The sequence below is a fragment of the Melospiza melodia genome, unplaced genomic scaffold, assembly GCF_035770615.1.
Source record: "Melospiza melodia melodia isolate bMelMel2 unplaced genomic scaffold, bMelMel2.pri scaffold_61, whole genome shotgun sequence".
NCBI lineage: Eukaryota > Metazoa > Chordata > Aves > Passeriformes > Passerellidae > Melospiza > Melospiza melodia.
The window spans coordinates 141,270-151,698 of NW_026948800.1; the positions used below are offsets into that span (position 1 = coordinate 141,270).

Genomic DNA, 10,429 nt, shown 5'->3' on the forward strand with positions numbered 1-10,429 from the left:
GTTCATTATTTCATTTTTTATATTATCCAATATAAAATTTAATATATATAAACTTAATTTTACATTATTTGGTGTTTCAATTAATTTAATAACTAAATATTTTCAATATGTTTAATTGCATTAAACCCATATAAGGTCATAGAGCCATTAATATATCTATTATTGTTATTATTTTCTTTTATTTTAATATTTATTATTCATAATTTTTTATAATATCTAATATAAAATTTAATATATAATTTTAATTTTACATTATTTGCTGTTTCATTTAATTTAATATCTAAATATTTTCAATATATTTAATTATTTTTATTATATACTTTCTTTTATTTTAATGTTTATTATTTCATTTTTTATATTATCCAATAAAAAATTTATTATATATAAATGTATTTTACATTATTTAGTGTTTCATTTAATATCTAAATATTTTCAATATGTTTAATTATATATATTATATTTTTTCTTTTATCTTAATATTTATTATTTCATTTTTTATATTATAAAATATAAAATTAAATATATAAATTTAATTTTGCATTATTTAGTGTTTCATTTCATTTAATATCTAAATATTTTCAATACGTTTAATTATAGATATTATATTTTTTCTTTCAATTTAATGTTTATTATTTAAATTTTTATATTATTCAATATAAAATTTAATAGACAAATTTATATTTACATTTTATAGTGTTTCATTACATTTAATATCTAAATATTTTCAATATGCTTAATTGCATTAAACCCATATAAGGTCATAAAGCCCTTAATATATCTATTATTATTATTATTTTCTTTTATTTTAATATTTATTACTCAATTTTTATATTACCCAATATAAAATTTAATATATAAATTTAATTTTACATTATTTAGTGTTTCATTAAATTTAATATCTAAAGATTTTTAATATATATTTAATTATATACATTTTTTCTTTTATTTTAATATTTATTATTTCATTTTTTATATTATTCAATATAAAATTTGTTATATAAATTTAATTTTACATTATTTAGTGTTTCATTCAATTTAATATCTAAAGATTTTCAATATATTTAATTATATATATTTTTTCTTTTATTTTATTGTTTATTATTTAATTTTTTATATTATACAATATAAAATTTAATATATATAAATTGATTTTACACTTTTTAGTGTTTCATTAAATTTAACATAAAAATATTTTCAATATATTTAATTATATATACTATCTATTTCCTTTAATTTTAATATTGAATATTTAATTTTAATATTGATTATTTAATTTTTTCTTGTATCCAATATAAAATGTAATATATGAATTTATTTTACATTATTTCATTACATTTAATACTGAAATATTTTCAATATGTTTAATATTTTCACCTTTTTTGTGTCATTTTTAACACTAAAAAGTGTAAACTTAAATTTATATATTAAATTTTATATCGGATAATATAAAAAAATTAAATAATAATTATTAAAATAAAAGAAAATAGATAATATATATGATTAAATATATTGAAAATATTTTTATATTAAATTAATGAAACTCTAAATAGTGTAAAATTAAATTTATATATTAAATTTTATATTGGATAATATAAAAAATTAAATAATAAATATTAAAATAAAAGAAAATATATAATATATATAATTAAATATATTGAAAATATTTTTATAATAAATTTAATGAAACACTAAAAAGTGTAAAATTGAATTTATATATTAAATTTTATATTGAATAATATAAAAATGAAATAATAAATACTAAAATAAAAGAAAATAGATTATATAAATGAATATATTGAAAATATTTTTATATTAAATTAAACGAATCACTAAATAATGTAAAATTGAATTTATATATTCAATTTTATATTGGATAATATAAAAAAAATAAATAAGAAATATTTTTGGGGTTCCAGGTGTTTCTGGGTCTCAGGTTGGATTTTATTGGTTCCAGGCTGGATTTTGGGGGTTCCAGGCTGGATTTTGGGGTTCCCGGGGTTCGATTTTGGGGTTCCCAAATTTCCGGGTTTCAGGTTCGATTTTGGGGGTTCTAGGTGTGATTTTGGGGGTTCCTGGGATGGATTTTGGGGTTCCAGGTGTTTCCACATCTCAGGTTGGATTTTATTGGTTCCAGGTTGGATCTTCAGGGTTTTGGGTTGAATTTTGGGGGTTCCTGGGGTTCGATTTTGGGGTTCCCAAATTTCAGGGTTTCAGGTTCGATTTTGAGGTTTCCAGGTTGGATTTTTGGGGTTCCTGGGACGGATTTCAGGATTCCGGGTGTTTCCACATCTCAGGTTGGATTTCATTGGTTCCAGGTTGGATTTTGGGGGTATCTGGGATGGATTTGGGGGTTTCTGGGTGGGATTTTCGTGTTTCTGGGCAAGTTTTTGTGGTTCCCATGTTGGATTTTCAGGGTTCCTCAGCTCCGTTCCCCATGCCCAGCACCCTGAGGGTGCAGTCAAGCGCGGGGGCGCTGTGGGTCGGGCACCCCATGGACATGACGGCCCCATGGGGCCCCAGGAACCGGGGCAGGGCCTGCAGGGCTGGGGGGCTCCTGGGGCGGATTTGGGGGTTCAGGGATGGATTCTGGGGTTCCCGGGATTGCATTGGTTCCAGGCTGGGTTTGGTGGGTTGGATTTTGGGGGTTCCAGGTTGGATTTTGGGGGTTCCTGCTCGGATTTTGGGGGTTCCTGGGATGGATTTCAGAGTTCCAGGTGTCTCCACATCTCAGGTTGGATTTCATTGGTTCCAGGTTGGATTTTGGGGTTTCTGGGATGGATTTTGGGGTTTCTGGGATGGATTTCAGGGCTCCAGGGTGAAATTTTGGGGTTTCCACGTTGGATTTTCAGGGTTCCTCGGCTCCGTCCCCCATGCCCACCACCTTGAGGGCGCAGTCGAGCGCGGGGGCGCTGTGGGTCAGGCACCCCATGGACACCACGTCCACGTGAGGCCCCAGGAAGCTGCCCAGGCTCTCCAGACCGATGCCCCCGCTGGCCTCCACCAGCACCCGCGGGTGCGCGGCCTTGACGCGCGCGGCCGCCGCGTGCAGCGCCTGCAAAACGAGGAGAACGTCAAAAAACCCAAATTTGGGGCTTTGCAACCCAAAACCTGCCCAGTTTCGGTCTCATTTTTTGGGTTTATCCCAATTTTTTTTTTGTTTATTTCCCTATTTTTTGGGGGTTTTTTTCCCATTTTTTGGGGGCTTATCCCCATTTCAAAAGGTCCACAGCCCCATTTTTGGGGTTTTTCTTCCTATTTTTTGGGGTTTCCCCACATTTTTGGGGGCTTTATCTCAATTTTTTGGGGGTTTTTTCCCCCCGTTTTTTAGGGTTCATTCCTTTTTGTTTGTTTGTTTGTTTTTCCCATTTTTGGGGTTTCATCCCAATTTTTGGAGTTTATCCCAAATATTTGCACCATGTCCTCATTTTTTGGGTTTTTTTCCTTTTTTTTTTGTTTTTATTCCCATGTTTTTTTTTTTTTTCCCACTTTTTGGTTTGGGTTTTTCCATTTTTCTGGCATTTCCCCCCATTTTTTGTGGTTTTTTCCCCATTTCTTTGGGAATAATCCCATTTTTTGGACTTTATCCCTATTTTTGGTGTTTATCCCCATTTTGGGGGCTTTTATCCCCATTTTTTGGAGTTTTATCCTCATTTTGTGGGGGTTTTATCCCAATTTTTTGGCATTTATTCCAATTTTTTGGGTTTTTTCTCAATTTTTTGGACTTTACCCCAGTTTTTTGGCTTTTTTCCCCATTTTAGGCGGGTTCATCCCCCCTTTTTGGGTTTTTTCCTCATTTTTTGGGGGTTTTCTGCTTTTTTTTTTTTCTGTTGATTCCCCATTTTTGGGGTTTATCCCAAATTTTTTGAATTTCCCCCCCCTTTTTTTTTTGTTTGGGATTTATCCAAATATTTTTTGATTTTTTTCCCATTTTTATGGGTTTCTCCCCATTTTTGGAGTTTATCCGTGTGCAGATCCCGGTAAAAGGGGACAATGTCAGTGAACCCCAAAATTTGGGGTTGGGCGGGATTTGAACCCCAAATTGGGGTGTCCCTGATCAAATTTGGGCTTTCCCTATAAAAATCCCCACAAATCTGGGGATTGTTCCACCCAAAATTGGGGTGTCCCTGCTCAAATTTGGGTTTTCCCCAAAAAATTCCCCACAAATCCGGGGAATTGAACCCAAAATTGGGGTGTCCCTGCTCAAATTTGGGTTTTTCCCATAAAAATCTCCACAAATCCGGGGATTTGAACCCAAAATTGGGGTGTCCCTGCTCAAATATGGGGTTTTTTCCATAAAAATCCCCACAAATTTGGGGATTGTTCCACCCAAAATTGGGGTGTCCACCCCCAAATCCCCCTTAAACCACAAACACCAAAAAAATTGGGATTTTTCACCCAAAAATTTGGGGTCTCTCCCACCCAGAAAAATCCCAAATTTGGGGGTTTCCAACCCAAAATTTGCCCAGTTTGGGTCCCCAGAAAAAATGATCAATTTTGGGATTGTTCCGCTTAAAATTGGGCGTTCAAAATTGGGGTGTCCACCCCCAAATCCCCACTAAACCAGAAACCCCCAAAATTGGGATTTTCCACCCAAAATTTGGGGTCTAAGCTACCGAGAAAAACCCCCAAAATTTGGGGTTTCCAACCTAAAATCTGCCCAATTTGGGTCCCTATAAAAACCCATTTAAAATGGGATTATTTAACCCAAAATTGGGGTGTCCACCCCCAAATCCCCCTTAAACCAGAAACCCCCAAAATTTGGGATTTTTCCACCCAAAATTTGGGGTTGGACCCACCGAGAAAAACCCCAAAATTTGGGGTTTCCAACCCAAAATTTGCCCAATTTGGGCCCCTAAAAAAAAAATTATCAATTCTGGGTTTGTTTGACCCAAAATTGGGATGTCCACCCCTAAATCCTCCTCCATTAAACCTCATCCATTAAACCAGAAATCCCAAAAATTTGGGATTTCCAACCCAAAATTTGCCCAGTTTGGGTCCTGAAGAAAATTTATCAATTTTGGGGTTGTTCTGCTTAAAATTGGGCGTTCAAAATCGGGGTGTCCACCCCCAAATTCTACAAATCGCCCTTAAACCAGAAATCCCAAAAATTTGGCATTTTCCACCCAAAATTAGGGGCCCGACCCACCCAGAAAACCCCAAAATTTGGCACTTTCAACCTAAAATCTGCCCTAAAATTTGGGTCCCTAAAAAATTTATCAATTCTGGGATTATTTGACCCCCCAAAAAACCCGATTTTTTGCAGTTATCTCCCCCAAATTTTCACCTTTTTTCCCCAAATTTTCGCCGTTTTCCCCCAGATTTTCACCGTTTTTCCCCAAATTTTCGCCATTTTTCTCCCCAAATGTTCGATTTTCGGGGTCCCCCGATATTTTGGGGCTCCCCCATGGGCTCAGAGCTCAAATCTCCACCATCCCCACCCCAATTTTGGCCCATTATTGGGGTTTTCTCCCCCAAATTTTCACCATCTTTCCCCAAATTTTCACCTTTTTTCCCAAAATTTTCACCTTTTTCCCCCAAATTTTCACCTTTTCCCCCCAAAATTTCGATTTTCGGGGTTCCCCAAATTTCGGGGCTCCCCCGTGGGCTCAGAGCTCAAATCTCCACCATCACCACCCCGATTTTTGGCCATTTTTTTGAGTTTCTCCCTCAAATTTTCACCGTTTTTCCCCAAATTTTCCCCTTTTCCCCCCAAAATTTCGATTTTCGCGGTTCCCTGATGTTTTGGGGCTCACCTCTGGGCTCAGGTTGTCGAGCAGGACGACGTCGGCCCCGGCCTCGGCCGCCTCCAGCGCCTGCTCGGCGCTCGCGCACTCCACGCCCAATTTCCGCGTGAAGCCCCCGGCCCGGCGTGCCCCCTCAATCAGCTGCAAAGACCCCAAAATAACCCCCAAAAATTAGGGATTTGCCCCCCAAAATTTGGGTTTTTCTATTCAAAATTAATCCTCAAAAATTGGGGATTTCTACTCGAAATTAATCCCCAAAAAATTGGAAATTAATCCCCAAAAATTGGGTTTTTCTATTCAAAATTAATGCCCAAAAATTGGGGATTTCTACTCAAAATTTATCCCCAAAAATTTGGAAATTAATCCCCAAAACTTGGGATTTCTACTCAGAATTTATCCCCAAAAATTTGGAAATTAATTCCCAAAACTTGGGATTTTTTTTCCCCAAAGGAATCCCCAAAAATTTGGAAAATAATGCCCAAAAATTGGGAATTTCCCACCCAAAAACTAGGAATTCCTACTCCAAATTAGTCCCCAAAAAATTGGGAATTTCCCCCCAAACTCATCCCAAAAATTCAGAAATTAATCCCCAAAAATTGAGAATTTGACACCCAAATTAATACCCCAATATTGGGGATTTCTACTCAAAATTAATCCCCCAAAAATTGGGAATTTCTACGCAAAATTAATCCCCAAAAATTCAGAAATGAATCCCCAAAAATTGGCAATTTCTGCCCCAAATTAATCCCAAAAATTTAGAATTTGTCCCCAAAATTCATCTGCAAAATTGGGGACTTCCCTCTGAAATTAATCCCCAAAAAATTCAGAAATTAATCCCCAAAAATTGGGAATTTCTACTCAAAATTCATCCCCAAAAATTTGGAAATTAATCCCCAAATTAATGGCCAAAAAATTGGGAATTTCCCTCTAAAATTCACCCCCAAAATTGGGAATTTCTGCTCAAAATTTATGCCCAAAAATTGGGATTTTTTTCCCCAAATTAATCCCCAAAAATTCGGAATTTTCAGCCCAAAAATTGGGAATTTCCCCCCCAAACTCATCCCCAAAAATTCGGAAATTAATCCCCAAAAATTGAGAATTTGACTCCCAAATTAATATCCCGAAATTGGGGATTTCTACTCAAAATTAATCCCCCAAAAATTGGGAATTTCTACTCAAAATTAATCAACAAAAATTCAGAAATTAATCCCCAAAATTGGCAATGTCTGCCCCAAATTAATCCCCAAAAATTGGGAATTTCTACTCGAAATTAATCCCCCAAAATTGAGAATTTCCCTGTAAATTAATCCCCCAAAATTGGGAATTTCTACTCAAAAATAATCCCCCCAAAATGGGAATTTTCCCCTCAAATTAATCTCAAAAAAATTGGGAATTTTCCCAAAATTAACCCCCAAAATTTCAGAAATTATTCCCCAAAAATCGGGAATTTCTACTCAAAATTTCCCCCCCCCCCAAAAAAAAATTGGGAATTTCTATTTAAAATTATTCCCCAAAAATTGGGAATTTTCACCCCAAAAATTGGGAATTTTCACCCCAAAATTAACCCCAAAAATTGGGAATTTTCACCCCGAAAATTGGGATTTTTCCCACCAAAATTATCCCAAAAATTGGGAATTTCTACTCAAAAATTGGCAATTTTCCAGCAAAATTATTCCCCAAAAATTCAGAAATTATTCCCCCAAAATTGAAAATTTCTACGCAAAATTAATCCCCAAAAATTGGGACTTTCCCCCCAAATTAACCCCCAAAAATTGGGAATTCCTACTCAAAATTCATCCCCAAAAATCTGGAAAGTAATCCCCAAAAATTGGGGATTTTCACCAAAATTCATCCCCAAAAATAGGGAATTTCTACCCCCAAAATTGGGAATTTTCACCACAATTCATCCGCAAAAATTGGGAATTTTCCCCCCAAATTTGGGGTCTCGCTCCAACCAAAACCCCCCAAATTTCGGGGTCCCCCCACCCCATTTCCCCCCAAAATTTTCCCCAAATTTCGGGGTCTCCCCACCCCATTTTCCCCCCAAATTTCGGGGTCTCCCCCCAAATTTCCTCCTCATTTCACCTCCAATTTCGGGGTCCCACCGTGCCCAAACCGCCCCAAAATCGGGGTCCCCCCACACCCAAAAATCCCCCAAATTTTGGGGTGCTCCCCTTTGCCAGCGCTCCGGGATTGTCCGGACCCCTCCCAAATTTGCCCCCCAAATTTCCCCCATTTTACCCCAAATTCGGGGTACCCACAACCGGAACCCCCCAAATTTTGCCCCCCAAATTTTGGCTTTCCCCACCCCGTTTTCCACCCAATTTTTTTTCTCATTTCTCCCCCATTTCCACCCAAATTTCCCCCATTTTCCCCCAAAATTTTCCCCCATTTCTCCCCCATTTCCCCCCCCCAAATTTGGGGGTCCCCACAACCAGAACCCCCCAAATTTTGCCCCCAAATTCCGGATTCCCCCCGTTCATTCCTCCCCCATTTCCACCCCATTTTACCCCAAATTTTTCCCCAATTTTTCCCCCATTTTCCACCCAAATTTTGCCCCATTTCCCCCAAAATTTCGGGGTCTCCCACAACCAAAACTGCCCCGAATCCCCCCAAAATTTGGGGTCCTTACCCGTTTAACCCCTTCCTGCCCGCCGCTCAGCTCCACCACCGGCCTGTGATTGTCCCGATTCCCCCTCCCCATTTCCACCCAAATTTCCCCTCATTTTACCCCAAAATTTTCCCCATTTCCCCCCCAGATTTGGGGGTCCCCACAACCAGAACCCCCCACATTTTTCCCCCAAATTCGGCGTCTCCCCACCCCATTTCTCCCCCATTTCTCCCCAGTTTTCCGCCCAAATTTCTCCCCCATTTTCCACCCAATTTTCCCCCCAATTTCGGGGGTCCCCCGACCCAAATGCCCCCTAAATCCGGGGGGTCCCCACAACCAGAACCCCCCAAATTTTGCCCACAAATTCCGGATTCCCCCCATTCATTTCTGCCCTATTTCCACCCCATTTCTCCCCAATTTTCCACCCATTTTTTTCCCCAATTTCGGGGCTCCCCCACCCCAAAACCCCCCAAAATTTGGGGTCCTTACCCGTTTAACCCCTTCCTGCCCGCCTCCGCTCATCTCGGCCACGGCCCTGTGCTTGTCCTTGAGCAGCCCGGACCCCCCATTTCCCCCCCAAATTTCCCCTCACTTTACCCCAAATTTTTCCCCAATTTCGGGGGTCTCTCACCCCCAAATTTCGGGCTCCTTACCCGTTTAACCCCTTCATGCCCGCCGCCCATCTCGGCCACGGCCCTGTGGTTGTCCTTGACGAGGCCGAAGGCCCCCAGCCCCTGGCGGTGCCCCTGCATGCCCCCCACGCCCAGCGCGTACTTCTCGGCCGCCCTGAAGCCGGGCGTGCCCTTGCGCGTCCCCGCCACGACCCCTCCCCAGTTTCGGCTCTCGGCGACGCCCCGGGCCCGGGCGGCCATGGAGGCCACGCCGCTGCAGCGGCCCAGGACGTTGAGGGCCGTGCGCTCGGCCAGGAGCAGCCCGGAAACGGGGCCGCGAACCTCGGCCAGCAGCGCCCGGCCCGGGCCCAGCCGGGAACCTTCGGGAACCTTCCAGAGCACGGAGCAGCCCGACAGCGCGAACACCGCCTCGGCGAACGGGCAGCCGGCCAGCACCCCGAAAAACGGGGCGGGGTCGGGGTTCAATGCGGGGGTTTTGGGGTTAAATCCGGCGGTTTCGGGGTTAAATGCGGGGGTTTCGGGGTTTTTGACGAGGATGTGGGCGCGGATCTCGGCGTTCCCCAGCGGCGCCACGGTGGGGTCGGGCCAGGGCGCGTCCTCGTCCAGCCAGGAGCGCGCCAGGGCCCGCAGGCGGTGCGGGGGAGGGGGGGGCGGCCAGGGGGTCCCCGAAGTGTTCGGGGGTCCCGCGGGGTTCGGGGGCGCAGAGCCGGACATGGTGCGGAGAGACCTGGGGAGAGAGAAAGGGAATTAGGGGGAGGATATTGGGGTCCTTGGGAGGCATTTTGGGGGTCTTGGGGGGTCTCTGTGAGGATTTTGGGGGTCCCAGGAGGGTCCTTGAGGGGGTTTTGGGGTCCCCATTGGGATCTATGGGGAGATTTTTGGGTCTGGGGGCGATTTTGGGGGTCCCAGGAAGGTCCCGGAGGGGGTTTGGGGGTCTTAGGGGGGTCCGGGAGGGGATTTGGGGGTGTGGGGAGGGGGCTTGGGGGATTTTGGGGTCCCAGGGGCGTCTTTGGGGGTCCTTGAGGGGGTTTTGGGGTCCCAGGGGGGTCCTTGAGGGGGTTTTGCGGTCCCCATTGGGATCTCTGGGGAGATTTTGGGGTCTGGGGGGATTTTGGGGGTCCCAGGAGGGTCTTTGGGGGGATTTTGGGGTGTGGGGAGGGGGTTTTGGGGAGATTTGGGGGGTCCTTGGGGGGATTTTGGGGTCCCAGGAGGGGATTTGGGGCGATGGGGAGGGGGCTTGGAGGGGTTAATGGGGTCCCAGGGGAGATTTTGGGGTCCCCATTGGGATCTATGGGAAGATTTTTGGGTCTGGGGGGGATTTTGGGGATCCCAGGAGGGTCCTTGGGGGGATTTCGGGGTCCCCCTTGGTGTTTTTGGGGAGGTTTTGGGTCTGGGGGGGATTCTGGGGCTCCCTGGGGGGATTTGGGGGCACTCAAGAGGAA

The 10,429-nt window shown here is 41.9% G+C and overlaps 1 protein-coding gene across 1 annotated transcript; it reads right to left on the bottom strand.

Annotated features, from left to right (window-relative positions):
• Positions 1-2,845: 2,845 nt before the first annotated feature.
• Positions 2,846-9,701, bottom strand: LOC134413939 (nicotinate-nucleotide pyrophosphorylase [carboxylating]-like). The gene is made up of 3 exons (XM_063147959.1): positions 9,018-9,701; positions 5,754-5,885; positions 2,846-3,052 (listed from the first exon to the last, which is right to left on the bottom strand). Exons 1-3 carry the CDS (start codon positions 9,699-9,701, stop codon positions 2,846-2,848), a joined length of 1,023 nt encoding a protein of 340 aa, XP_063004029.1.
• Positions 9,702-10,429: the final 728 nt, after the last annotated feature.

Coding starts and splice junctions, on each gene's coding strand:
- LOC134413939 (XM_063147959.1), bottom strand. CDS start 9,701: ATGTCCGGCTCTGCGCCCCCGAACCCCGCGGGACCCCCGAACACTTCG. Junction 5,886..9,017: donor TGGGCGGCGGGCATGAAGGG/GTTAAACGGGTA, acceptor GGGTCTTTGCAG/CTGATTGAGGGGGCACGCCG. Junction 3,053..5,753: donor TCGACAACCTGAGCCCAGAG/GTGAGCCCCAAA, acceptor CTCGTTTTGCAG/GCGCTGCACGCGGCGGCCGC.